Source organism: Hypanus sabinus, chromosome 4 (genome assembly GCF_030144855.1).
Source record: "Hypanus sabinus isolate sHypSab1 chromosome 4, sHypSab1.hap1, whole genome shotgun sequence".
Lineage (NCBI taxonomy): Eukaryota > Metazoa > Chordata > Chondrichthyes > Myliobatiformes > Dasyatidae > Hypanus > Hypanus sabinus.
In genome coordinates, this window is record NC_082709.1 from 81,621,473 (window position 1) to 81,635,801 (window position 14,329).

The 14,329-nt window shown below is 47.6% G+C and overlaps 1 protein-coding gene across 1 annotated transcript in view; it reads right to left on the reverse strand.

The window, feature by feature from the left end:
- si:ch211-67e16.11 (uncharacterized) overlaps positions 1-9,715 on the reverse strand; it is a 31,035-nt gene extending 21,320 nt beyond the window's left edge. The window contains exon 1 of the mRNA XM_059967534.1: positions 7,975-9,715. Coding sequence (XP_059823517.1) covers positions 7,975-8,383 — 409 coding nt within the window. The 5' untranslated portion in view covers positions 8,384-9,715. The remainder of the gene's footprint in view (positions 1-7,974) is intronic.
- Between the last annotated feature and the right edge of the window lie 4,614 nt (positions 9,716-14,329).

Sequence of the window (14,329 nt, forward strand, 5' to 3'; positions counted from 1 at the left end):
TCCCCCTTCCTTTCAGCAGTGATGAAGGGTCTCGGCCTGAAACGGCGACTCCATAGATGCTGCCTGACCTGCAGAGCTCCCCCAGCACTTTGTGTGTGTTGCCAGCACCTGAAGTCCAGGGAACTTGCAAAAAAATTTGATAAAGCTGTTATTGTGGCTCATCTTCTCGGTTCCAACTCAGATTCATTCAGGTGCCGGAAAACAGATGTAGCCTAACAGGTTAGGTGGAGTGAGCTAAGGCCTTTCCCTTTGGAGTGGAGGAGGATGAGAGGTGACTTGATAGAGGTGTACAAGATGATAACAGGCATAGACAGAGTGGGTAGTCAGAGACTTTTTCCTAGGGCGGAATTGGCTAAAATGAAGGGGCATAATTTTAAGGTGACTGGAGGAAAGTATAGGGGGCATGTCAGAGGTAGGTATTTTAAACACAGAGCAGTGGGTGTGTGGAACAGAGCAGGGGTGGGGGCAAAGGCAGATACATTGAAGAGAATCTTAGATGTAAGAGTTACATGGTTGAGAAAAAAATGGAGGGCTATGGGGGAGGGAAGAGTTACATTGATCTTGGAGTTGGTTAAAAGGTCGGTACAAAGACACTGTACCGTACTGTGCTGTAGTGTTCAATGTTCTACAACCATGTAATCATGACTAGAGTTTCCCAGGGTTGTGCAATCTACAACTAGAGGGTACAATTTTAAGGTGAGAGGGGAAAGATTTAATCGGAACCTGAGGGGCAGGTTTCCCATCCAGAGGGTGGTCAGTATAACGAGCGAGCTGCAGAGGAAGTGGTTGAGGCAGGCAATTTAACAACATTTAAAAGATATTTGGACAGGTTAAAGATTAAAAGATTAAAGATGAGCTTTTTTTGTCACATGCTCATTGAAACATACGGTGAACAACCAGCACAGTCCAACGTTGCCACACATTGTGCCTCGACTTACCAACCCGTTAGTCTTCGGACTGTGGGAGGAAACTGGAGCACCAGGAGGAAACCCACGCAATCACAGGGAGAACGTACAAACTCCTTACAGATGGCAGTATAATTGAATCCCGATCTCACAGTTGGCACAGTAAAGTGTTACGTTAACTGCTGTGCTACTGTGCAAATGGGACTAGCATCATTGGGAATCTTGGCTGGTATGAACGTGTTGGGCCGAGGGGCCTATTCCCCTGATCTATGATCCTATGACAATCAATAAACAGTACAGAGAAAAGACCAAAACGACTTCTAGCAACTAACTAGATACAACATTAATCAATACATTTAACCAGGACCAGGAAAGAGGAGATTGAGGCGTGCAAGGCTCCCCACACCCTTTCTACAGGAGCAGCACCAAGTGTGTCCCGTCTGTCTGTATGGGAACTCTAAGGTATCAGACTGCAAGACCCTACAGAGAGTAGTAAAAATCACCAGTGTCTCCCTCCCCTATTTGTGACATTTACCAGGAGCGCTGTATATGAAGAGCTTGAAGCTCTGTTGAGGATCATTAACCCCCCCCCCCCAAACAATCTCTGAGGTACAGGAGCATCAGGACTGGGACTGCCAGACTGGGTAACAGTTTCTTCCCTCAGCCTGAGAGACTAATGAAAATCCTGTCACCACTTAGGTCTTGTCACTCGGACAGTGAGCTGTTTACTGTTTACCTGTGCTGTGCACTCACTACAAGCATTTTGAGTTATACACTCAAGTGACAATAATCTTGATCAGAATCAGGTTTATCATCTCTGACGTACGTGGTGAAATTTGTTGTGAGTGCAGTAACAAAACAGAACTAGTAAATGGAGCCTGAGACAAATATTGATGCCGTGCTCATGGGCCATTCAGAAATCTGATGGTGGAGGGGCAGAAATGTGAAAGTGGAGAGTGCGATTCGGAGACCCGGACCACGGTCAGGAGGTTGGAGGCAGAGGCTCGGTGATGGTTTGTGGAGAAGTGTGTGTGTGTGTGTGTGTGTGTGTGTGTGAGAGGGGGGGGTGGGAGGGAGGAACAGGGTTTGCTGTGCCATTGTTATTCCATTTTGTTGTTGTTCTGCTGAATATTGTGGGCATGCTATGTTGGTGTAGGAATGTGGGACTACCCCCAGCACATTTCATAAGGTGTGTTGGTCATTAATGAAAACAATGTATTTAATTGTACATATGATAAACAAATCTGAATCTGAATCTATTCCGAGCACCAATGGTTAAAATCATTGGGGTGGGGGGGGGGATTAATTTCAAAGGAGATGTGAAAGGCAAGTGTTTTTACACAGAGAGTGGTGGGTGCCTGGAATGCACTGCCTGGGGTGCTGGTAGAGGCAGAAACATTAGGGACTTTTTAAAGATGTTTAGACAGGAACATGAATGTGAGGAATATGGAAGGATATGGACATTGTGTAGGCAGAGGTCAAGTCAAATTTATTTATATAGCACATTTAATAACAACCCAAACACAGAGTACACTGCAGATGCCGTGGTCAAATAAACACGTACAAACAAGCTGGATGAACTCAGCAGGTCGGGCAGCATCCGTTGAAATGAGCAGTCAATGTTTCGGGCTGAGATCTGCTCATTTCAACGGATGCTGCCCAACCTGCTGAGTTCATCCAGCTTTTGTACGTAATAACAACCCATGTTGACCAAAGTGCTGTACAGATCAGAGCAGATAGCTAAAATCATAAATACAAGAAACACAGACATAACCAACCAAACAGCTTACAGGCACAAAAGAAACAACACAAGGGCCTAGGCACAAGCCAAAAGTCAGCCACGTCAGGAGGATTCAAATGTTAGTGAATAAAAATAAGCTTTGAGCCTGGACTTAAAAGAGTCGATGGAGGGGGCAGATCTGATAGGGAGGGGAATGCTGTTCCACAGTCTGGGGGCTGCAACAGCAAAGGCGCGGTCACCCCTGAGCTTAAAGTTAGATCGCGGGACAGCCAGGAGCCCCAAGTCAGCCGACCCGAGGGACCTGGAAGTAGAATAAGGGGTTAGGTGGTCTGCGATATAGGAGGGGGCCAACCTGTTTAGGGCTTTATAAACAAACAGGAGAACGTTAAAATCAATTCTAAACTGTACTGATAGCCAGAAGAGGTTATTTTAGTTAGCCATGTGATTGATTCAGCACATCAGTGTGGGCCGAAGGGCCTGCTCCTGAGTTGTACTGTTCTATCATAGAACCAAATGGCAAGAGGCTTCATGGAACCAGAATTAAAGGTTACCGTATGCAGAGTACACACCCCAACACACGTACACTTTAAACAGGCTCCCCAGAACCTGCTTCGATGCTCACTCACTCACACAGAGGCTCAGGAGGTGGCTGGTGATTGATGGAAACATCCTGTCCTGTATCTGTGCCAAGCAAATAGGGGCAACTCTTAGTCAGAGGCCCCTGCAGCTACAAAGCTTCCGCCCTCCGTCAACATACTAACTGAATGTGTGAGGATTTCCCTCTGCACTGCAGCTCAGGCAGGGTTCCCGTCCCCACTCTGATGGAGAAAAGCTGCACAGGGCTATAGACTCAGGCCCCATCATGGGCACAACCCTTCCCACCACAAGAAGATCTTTACAAGGCGATGCCTCAAGAAGGCAGGACCCTCACCACCTACGACATGCCCTCTTCTCATTTCTGCTATCAGGGAGGAGGTACAGGAGCCTGAAGAGACACACTCACTGTTTCAGGAACAGCTTCTCCCCCTCCGCCATCAGATTTCTGAATGGTCCATGAACACTGCCTCAACTTTGTGCTCTCCTTTTGCACTGGTTGGGTATTTTTTTTAATATATTCTAACTTTTTATGTCATGCACTGCCACAAAACAACAAATTTCACAACATATGTCAACGACATCTATTCTGATCCCGAGTTCAGAGTAAATTAATTATCAAAATACATGCAGTATGTCACTATACATGACCCTGAGATTCATTTTCCTGCAGGCTTTCACAGTAGAACAAAGAAATACAATAGAATCAATGGGAAACTACACACAAACAACCAATGTGCAAAGGAAAACAAATTATGCAAGTAGTAATAATAAATAAATAAATAATGCTGCATCTGTGGAGAGGAATAAAATCAATGTTTCGGGCTGAGACCTTTATGAATCCCGATGAAAGGTCTTGGCCATCTGTTCATTCTCCTCCATAGATGTTGCCTGACTTGCTGAGTTCCTCCAGCACTTTGTGTGTTACTCTGAGGCAGCATGGTAGTGTAGTGATTAGTGTAACGCTTCACAGCACCAGCGGCCTGTGTTCATTTCGCACCATCACTGCTCCCCGGTGACCCGTAGATGCCCAGCTCACCAGCAGCCTTTCCAATGGAAACAGTGGCCAAAGAGAACACACCGGAACCTGCCTTTCCCGACTCAGAAAGCTTCTCTTTCCCAAACCCTCTGTCCTGGAGCCCGTCTGCTGGAACTGGCAGGAGGAGATTCACTCTGGTCTTTGGGTACACAGCACCTGGCTCACAGATACAGTATCAATAAGCATATCCCAGGCAGGAGTGGAAAAGCAACTAGCAGACCCCTTGACCCCACCCATGGGTACTCGCAAACCCTACTTACTACAGCACATGAGGCCATTCAGCCCAGGCTGCCTCCCAGCATGCAATACCATCATCTCCTCCCTCGTCCCACACTCACCTCAGAACATTGAACAGCACAGTACAGGCCAGTCAGTCCACGAAGTTATGCAGTCCTTTTAACCTACTCTAAGATCAATCTAACCCTTCCCTCCCACATAGCCCTCCATTTTTCTATCATCCATGTGCCTATCCAAGAATCCCTTAAATGTCCCTAATGTATCTGTCGCTGCCACCACACCTAGCAGCACATACCACACACCCACCACTCTCTCTGTAAAAAATCCTACCTAGGGCAAGCCCACTATATTTTCCTCTGACCTCTTTAAACTTATACCCATTTCCACCCTAGGAAAAGGTCTCTGGCTGTCCACTCAATGCGTGCCTCTTATCATCTTGTATTCCTCTATCTAGTCACCTCTCGTTCTCCTTCGCTCAAAGAGAGAAGGCCTGTTTGCTCAACCTTTCCTCATAAGACATGCTCTCCAATCCAGGCAGCACCCCTGGTAAATCTCTGCACTCTCTCTAAAATTTCTAGATTTTCTCTCACAGCCTTGTCAACATCCTCCCCCCTCCACACTCCCCCTATTTGATTCCTCAACACCTCAGCTACACACCACGGGCAACTCATAGCCGCTAATTAACCCATCAGCCTCCATCTCGATGGAATGAGGGGGAAATCCTGAGCACCCATGGGAAACGGGAAGAACATACAAACAGCACAGTGCCGAGGTCTGAAACTGTGAGCCAGCCTCTCTACCTGCCAAGCCGTTGTGTGCCCTGACACTTCCCATCTTCACTTCCACCAGAGTGTAATCGGAATTCTCTGTTCTCACTCTCTCCATATACACCCATCACTGTACTTATGGCTCTTGATCATTTATTTTTAAACATTGCTTTTGGAGGTTTACAAAGTTATGAGAGGTATAGAACTTTATTCCCTGGAACACAAGAGAATGAGAGATTTGATAGAGGTATACAAAATTATAGGGGTATCAATAAGGTAAATGCAAGCAGGCTTTTTCACTGAGGTTAGGTGAGACTAGAATTAGAGGCCATGGGTTAAGGGTGAAAGGTGAAATGTTTAAGGGGAACACAAAGGGGAAGTTTACACTCTGAGAATAGTGAGATTGTGGAACAATCGGCCAGTGAAAATGGTGGGTGTGGGTTCGATTTCAACATTCAAAAGAAACTTGTATAGCTACAATGATGGGTATGGAGGACGATGGGACTAGGCAGAATAATTTGACATGATGGGCTGAAGGGCCTGTTTCGGTGCTTTATGACATTTATCTGTTGCCCTCTTTTAGGTCCTTTCCACCAAACCCCACTGGTTACTGGTTAATCTCTACATGGCGGACATGTTGGCACTGGAATGTGTGGCGACTCTTGCCGACCGCCCCACCGGTACATCCTTAGCTTGTGTTGGCTGTTAACTCAAACAACGCATTTCACTGTATGTTTCCATGTACATCTGATAAATAAATCTGAATCTAAATCACAGCAAAGACCATTCAACAATAACTTGTATTTATGTGGCAACCTTAAAACTAGACACTCTCTCCCCCCCATCGCCTGTTGGACAGAAGACACAAAAGCTTGAAAGCCAGACTCAAGGACTGCGGTTACGGCACTACTGAATGGTTCTCCAGAACGGTAAGATGGACTCTTGAACTCACAATTTATCTTGTTACAATCTCGCTCCTTACTGTCTATCAGCAGCACTGCACTTCCCCTGTAGCTGTTACACTTTATTCTGCATTGTCACTGTTTCACCTTGTCCTCCCTCAATGCAGTGTGTAACGATCTGATCTGTATGAACAGGATGCAAGACAAGCTTTTCACTGTATCATGGTACATGTGACAATAATGAACCAATTTACCAAATTACAGTAAAACGTCCCAAGGTAATTATCCTGGAGATGTTGTTTGACACACATTTCAAACCTGGTTACTGAGACAAATGTTTGAAGCCTTGGGCAAAGAAACATTGCACGAGTATCGTACAGGGAGAGAGCTGGAGAGCTTTACTGAAGAAATCCCTGCCTAGAAGTCCCAGCACAATGAGTAGTGCTTCTGTGTCACAGCTCTAGAGATCCAGATTCAATCCCATCACCAACACTGTGTGTGTGTGGATTTGCATGTTCTCCCTGTGACCATCGGGCAAAGGAGAAGCATTAGGCCATCTGGCCCATCGAGTCTGCCCTGCCATTGTATCAGGTCTGGATTCTAATGTGTTTGTTTTGTGGCTGTCTGCAAGAAGATAAACCTCAAGGTTGTATATAGTATAGATACTTTGAACATTGATTTATCATCCCTTTTAACCCCATTCTCCTGCTTTCTCTCCGTAAAATTTACTGCCCAGACTGATCAAGAATGTATCAAACTCCACTTTATATATACCCAATGACGGCCTCCACAGATGTCCGTGGCAATGAGTCCACAGATTCACCAGGATCTGGCTAAGGAAACTCCTCCCCTTTCATTCTTGTGACCCTCCAGCTCATCCTTTCTTCGATGAGGCACGAAGTTGCTCACAATACTCCAAATGTGACCTGAGCAACACTTCCTGAGTGCTCCGGTTTCCTCCTGCACTCCAAAGATGATGGGTTAACTGGTCACTCTAAATTAGCCCTGGGGTGTGGGGAAGGTCAGGAGAATCTGTCAGCTGCCCGTCCGTCTGTGCAGAGCTGGAATGAGAAGCTTAGCTTCGCAGGCACAGAGAAATTTGCAGCAGAAATGGAAACTAAACAGACTGACAGAGCTGTACAAGATGATAAGAGGCATAGACTGAGTGGATGGCAGGGACTTTACCCCAGGGAAGAAATGGCTAATATCAGGGGGCATCATTTTAAGATGATGAGAGGGAAGCATGGGGGACGTCAGAGGTAAGTTTCACTGACAGAGAGAGTGGTGCGTGTGGAACACCCTATCGGGGTGGCAGATACATTAGGGACATTTTTAAAACACTTAGGTAGGGACATGGATGATAGAAAATATTGAGAGTAATGTAGGAGGGAAGGGTTAGATTGATCTTGGAGTAGGTTAAAAGGACGAAGCAACATTGCGGGCTGAAGGGCCTGTACTCTGCTGAACTTTTCTATGTTCTAAACATACATCATACACGACTTTTACAAGAGAAAAACATGATAAGAACAAAAGTAAAGTGTGGACTGCGGGTTAATTGTAAGTTAACCTACCAGTGTGTAGGTAAGAGGGAAAACACGAGTTGAATAGACCATTCAGCATGATGAAATACGAGGATTGTCAGGGCAGGACGGCGACACAGAGATGGAATGAGGTGAGAATTGTACAGTTAGGGTGGGGAGGGGTTGGCTGACACTGACGATGGGGGGGGGGGCGACTGGTATTTGTGGGAAGGAAGGACTGGTACGGGAGGGTGTGCTGCTGTCCTTACCTAAGTAAAGTCCATCGCGTGCCCCACAACGCCGCTCATTCACGCTGAAGTCGACGAAGAAGACAGTGAGGGGGTGTCCGAAGCTGAGCTCAGGGCTGGGGTCCAGGGTGAGGACAGCATCGTGGGCTGTCCCCAGGCTAAGGCCGGAGTCTGGCAGGACGGTCAGCAGCTTCTCACCAGCCCGGGGTTCCGCCGCGTACACTGCCACCTCTGTCTGCGGCACCTCAGCCAGGCGACGGCACTCGGCCTCTGACAGGAAGGAGGCCCTCCGGCACAGGGAGCCCCGCAGGTATCCCAGTCCAGCCGTCGACCAGCGGTGCAGCCGCGCAGCCTTGAATTGCGACCCCTCGCCGGCCCGCACCTCCGCCAGGACTGCTGCGCAGAACAACCATTCCCAGTGACGGCACATGGTGGGGCAGCACCGGCGACCTGGAATCCCAGGCTCGGATGTAGCTGGGGATGCGGAGAGGCCAGCCGGTCACAGCGCAGCGTGGCGCATTTGGTGCAGCCTTGCTCACAGCCGCACCCCTTCCCTCTCTCCCCTCGCGGTGGCTGCAGAGGTGACTGATTCGGAGTTTGTGTGGGAGCTGCTGTGTGAGTGTGCAGGTTTGGAAACTCAATCCCACCCTCTAGAGACTGACATCGGAAGAGGGCGGGTCTCGGGATTCTGCTCTGCTCCCACGGACTTCCCAGCACAAGGGTACAGTCACCCCACACTCGGGAAGAGGGAGGGAGAGGGGGAGAGAGAGAGAGAGAGAGAGAGAGAGAGAGAGAGAGAGAGAGAGAGAGAGAGACAGACCGACAGAGACAAAGAGAGAGAATGGGAGACAGAGAGAAAGTGAGAGAGGGAGAGAGAGAGAGAGAGAGGAAGAGAGTGTGTGACAGAGCAGAGGGGGGTGAAAGAGAGTGAGACCGTCAAAACAGTTTCTGGTAGAGGGAGGGGGATTTACAGTGAGTCTGACAGAGAAATGGATAATCCCCTGTGGATTCCTCACAAGAGTCAAAGGCGGGGGGGGGGGGGTGCGAGGGAGAAGGGGAAAGACAGAGTGAGAGAGGAAGAAAGACGATGTGACAGGGAGAGGGAAAGAGACAAGGAAAGGCAGAGAGAGAGAGAGAGAGAGAGAGAGAAAGGGTGACAGACAAGAAACCAAAAGAGTGTGCGTGGGGGAAAGATTGAGATTGCCCAGACGGTTTTCTCTTAGAGAGAATGTCGTTTACAGTGTCTCAGAACTGGAGGATCCCTGTGGACTGAGAGAGAGTTCCTCTCACAAGTCAGGGAGAGAGGGGGAGGGGGTCGGAGAAGGGCTTAGACAGAGAGAGAGAGAGAGAGAGAGAGAGAGAGAGAGAGAGAGAGAGAGAATATGAAAAGAGAGACAGAGATAGCCATCAAATGAGACTCTGAGAGAGGGAGAGCGTGCGTGAGAAGGGGAATTAGAGAGATGAGAGAGGGTGAGAGAAAGAGATTGTTGAGGCAGTTTTCTCTCAGGGAGAATGTCATTTACAGTGTCACAGAGAGAGAAAAATGTAGAATTCCCTGTGGATTGAGGGGGAGATCTTCAGAAGTCAGAGAGATGGGGAGGGGGCACGGGAAAAGGGGCGAGACATAAAGAAGGAAAGTGTGAGAGTAAGTGGCAAAGAGAAACAGAAAGGCAGAATGAGAGGGAGACAGATTAAGAGTGTGTGAGAGAAGAGGAGAGGGAGAAAGAAGGGGGAAGAGGGAGAGAAGGGGAAAGGGAGAGGGGGGAAAAGGGAGAGGGGGAGAGAGAGAGGGAAAAAGAAACACTGTTAAGGCAGTTTTCTGTGAGAGACAGTATTGTTTACTTGTTCCAGAGAGAGAAATGGAGAATCCCCTGTGGACTTCGAGAGAGTTCCTCTCAAGAGTCAGAGAGGGGAGGGGGCAAGGAGGGGAGGGAGGGGTTGGGAAGAGGGAGAGACAGACAGGGAATGGAAGAGAGACAGAGATCAAAACAGAGATTGTGTGTGAGTGAGAGGGGGGGGGAGGAGGGAGAGAGAGGAAAGGAGGGAAGAAAAGGAAGAGAGACAGATCAAAACAGATTGTGTGAGAGAAAGAGAGAAGAGAGGCAGAAGGAGAAAGGGGGAGAGATAGAGAGAGGGCGAGACAGAGAAAGGGACAGAAATGGGCAGAGAGAGGGAAAGAAAATCAGAGACAGACGCAGAGAGTGCATCCCTCACGCAATTACTATGATGGAGAGGGAGGAGGGAAGAGGAATAAGCCTTCAATGGGGGTGTTGACATCAAGGAAACAGCCACCCAGGTACATTCTCCCACATTGCCACTAAGTCAGAGGTTGGGAAGACTTTGGCACTGACGAGACAATGACTTTACTGAGGGACCTGTTCCTGCTGAGAATGCGGCCCAGCTCAGGGACAATTCAGGGGTAGTGACGACATGTGAGGGTGATGAAGAGGAGAGGGCAATGAGGTCGAGGGATGAGGGTATTGGGAAGAGGGAAGATGATGGGAAGAGTGAGGTTGCTGGGAAGGATGAGGGTAGGGTATGAGGGAGTGCAAGGGTGAAGTTGTTGGGGAAGGTGGTGGGGGTGGGGGGAGGGAGGTAGGTGAGATAGTAATGATGAGTGTGAGGGTGAACTCTGCGGAGAATGGGAGTGTGTTGGGGAGGGTGGCAAGAGATGAGGGTGAGGGAGTGGGTGGTAGGGAGCAAGGGGTTGAAGGTTGAGGCTGTTGGGGACGGGTCTGTGGTCTTTGATGGTGATTGCCTGTGGTGTTATTCTGTACCCGGGTGTGGGTCTGATCACACACCGAACCTTGGGACCCACAGGAACACGGAGAGGTTCCATTCTTGGAATTTAATGGGAATGTATCAGGATGAGAAAGGTTTCTGAGGATTGAGGGAACCTTCAGAAAGAATGTTTTCCTGGGGACACAACAGAACAAGGTGAAGTTGACGGGGCACCTGTCTTCACTGGAGGAGCAAGAGGAAATTTCTCGAACCATTTTAAACCCACTGAGGGTTTTGTCATGACAGGTACAGGGAAGATGCTCCCCCAGTTGGGTCCCAGGGTCCCAGGGTCCCAGTCTCAGGATAAAGAAAGTGTCAGCTGTGTAGGACTGAGATTTCTTCATTCAGAAAGTGGTGGATAGTTGGAATTCTCTAGCCTAGCAGCATGTGGTGGCTCAGCCACTGAGTAGAATGTTTTAAGTACATCAAACATGGAGCAGTACAGCACAGGGACAGACCCTTCAGCCCACAGTGTTGTGCCAAATTAAGATAATGACCTCTAATTAAAACAATCCCCACTGCCCAAACAAGTCTAGATCGCTCCGTTCTCTGCACAGTGATGTGCCTGTCTAAGATCTTCCTAAGCCACTCTATCATATGGAGCTCCACTACCACACTTGAAAGTGCATTCCAGGCATCCACCACTCCCTGTGCAAAAAAAAGCCCTGCATATCACCTTTGAACTTTAGTATTAGATCTTTTAACCATCAAGGGGAAAAGCAGTGGCTGTGTACTCAATGGCCACTAACTGCTCATCCATGGTCTTCTCCCACCCACCTTCTGTCACTACACATGAAGGGCTGCGTTGGGTGGCAAAGCCCCTCAAACAGTGAAAGAGGCATCGCTTCAAGGGGCCACGTGACTGTGTTCGCTTCAACTCAAGGATCAACTTTCTTCGTCACATACATTTACATGTACTAGGAATGTATTGTGGTGCATTGATCACAGTGAGACATGCAACAAAAAAATAAAGAATTATATACGTTAGAAGTTAAAATATGGATATGGAAATACTTAAGTAGCGGCATGTGTTTACAATGTAAACAGCATTATAGAGAGTGTTTACTGTACAGTGCATTTACAAGGTAGAGGGGAGTGGGGGAGGCGCTAACTAGAATGGTTCATCAGATTAACTGCCTGGGGAAGAAACTTTTAAGATGACGTGAAGTTTTTGTTTAAATAGTCCTATAGCATTTTTCAGAAAGGAGTTTTAGGAAAAGGCAGTTGGCTAGGTGTGTTGTGATTTTTTTTTACCTGCCCACTTGTTTGCCCTGGACACACACAAGTACTGCCGTGGTGGTGACTGTAGTCAATGATCTTTACTGCTGACCTGACAGATTGCTGTAGTTCCTGTGTATTGTACAGTACAGTAACAGGCCCTTCAACCCAATATGCCCACACTGCCCAATTGCATCCACGTGACCAATTCATCTACTAACCCGTACATCTTTGGAAAGTGTGAGAAACCCCAAGAGGTGTAGACTCCTTGTAGACAGTGGTGGGAAGAGTGTGCTGTGCCAAACCAGAATGGCTGATGTGAGGATGCTCTCTGTGATGGCAGTGTAGAAGATGGAAACTGCCTTTTTCTCTTTACATTTGTGGTCAGTACATTCAGTATTGGAAACTTGAAAGAGATCATGGTGGATCTCAGCACTACTTCCCTGTATTAAACTCATGAAGTCCTATCGGGATCTCAAAAATCTGACCACCTCTTTCAGGTTTTATTCTTGCTAAAAAATAAACAGCACAAAAATAAAACCTTAAAATCTACACTACTGAATGTGCAGACTACAAACGAGGGTTTCGTTTTTCTGTACAAAGCCACACTGCTTACAGCTTGCAGAATAGGCATTGTGGGTTACATACAAACATAGTAGGTGGCAGGGTAGTGCAGTGGTTAGTGTGAAGCTTTACAGTGCCAGCAATCAGACGACTGAGGCTCAGTTTGTGCGATCTCCCCACGACCATGTGGGTTTCCTCCCACGTTCCACAGACAGCCTAGTGCGGAAACACCATTGCCCAGGAATGGGAAAGTCAACAGAAAGTGATTTTCACAGCGCAGTCCATCACAGGAAAAGCCTTCCTCACCATATACAAGAAAGCAACATCCACCCCTACCATCCAGACTATGCTCTCTTCTCACTGCAGGTGGTTCAGGAACCTGAGGTTCCACGCTCACCACAACACTGAACTGATTCCTCAACCTGTAGACACACTTTCAAGGACTCTACAATTCGCTCTCAATAGTATTCTTTTTTTTTGTATTTTCACAGTTTGTCAGTCTTTATGTGTAGTTTCTCAGTGCTTGTAGGCAGCAGGGGTGGGGTGGGGAATGTGGAGACCCCTCTCACGGGAAGAGTAGCTGAGAGGAACTAACAGGGAGCAGCAGGAACAGATACTTACAGTGGTAAAGAGGGCTCAGATGAAGTTTTAACTGCAGTAAAAAGGTGTGGGCTAGTGGGTGTAAATCTCTCCTCACCCATTGCCATCTCAGCCTGGACTCAGGACAAGCACAAGAGTGAGTAATTGCTGGCCTGGTCCATTGCCAGCTCTCCTATTTCACTCTACTTCATTAGTAGTTTGAGATTTGATGTCAGCAAATTTCTACAGCTGTTTGCTGGAGAGAGTTCTACCTGGTTCCATCATGATCTGGTATGGAGGGGCCACTGTATCGGGAAAAAGCTGCAGAGGGTGGTAAACTCAGCCAGTGCCAGCACGTGCACTAGCCTCCCCACCATCAAGGAGTGATGTCTCAAGAAGGAACCCCCACCTCCCAGGAGACGTCCTTTTCACATCGCTGCCATCAGAGAGGAGGTACAGGAAGCTGAAGACCCACACTCAACAATTCAGGAACAGCTTCTTCCCTCTGCCATTTTTCTGAATGGTCCATAAACCCATGAACAGTACTTTGGTCAAAACACAGAGAACACCAGAGGAACAGCAGATCAGGCAGTGTCTGTGGAAAGGAATGAAAAGTCAACATTTCAGGCTGAGACCCTTCACCGGGACTGGAAAGGAAGCATCAAAGCCTGACTTGCTGAGTTCCTCCAGTATTCTGTGTTGCTTTGGATTTCCAGCATCTGCAAGATCTCCTGCGTCTCTGAAAACTACTTTAATATTTATTTTGTTTTGCACTATTAATTTATTTTTGCAAGTTACAATAGTTTTATGCCTTTACCTTGTTCTACTACAACTAAACAACAGTCAGTGATAATAAACCTGATGCTGATGTCTGCAAGGAGCGTCGCAGCAAGGCAGCGTCCATCAAGGAGCCCCACCACCCAGGCCAGGCTCTCTTCTTGCTACTACCATCAGAAAGGAGGTACAGGAGCCTTAGGTCCCACAACACCTGGTTCAGGAACAGTCAGGTTCCTGACCCAGCGTGGATAACTTCACTCGTCACAACTCTGAACTGATTCCACAATCAACAGACTCACTTTCAGAGCCTCTACAACTCATGTTCTCGGTATTATTTATTTACTTATTTGCACAATTTGTCTTCTTTTTGCATTTTGGTTGTTTGTCAATCTTTATGTATAGTTTTCATAATTCTATTGTATTTCTCTACCTCTGCAGGAAAATGAATCTCAGGTTT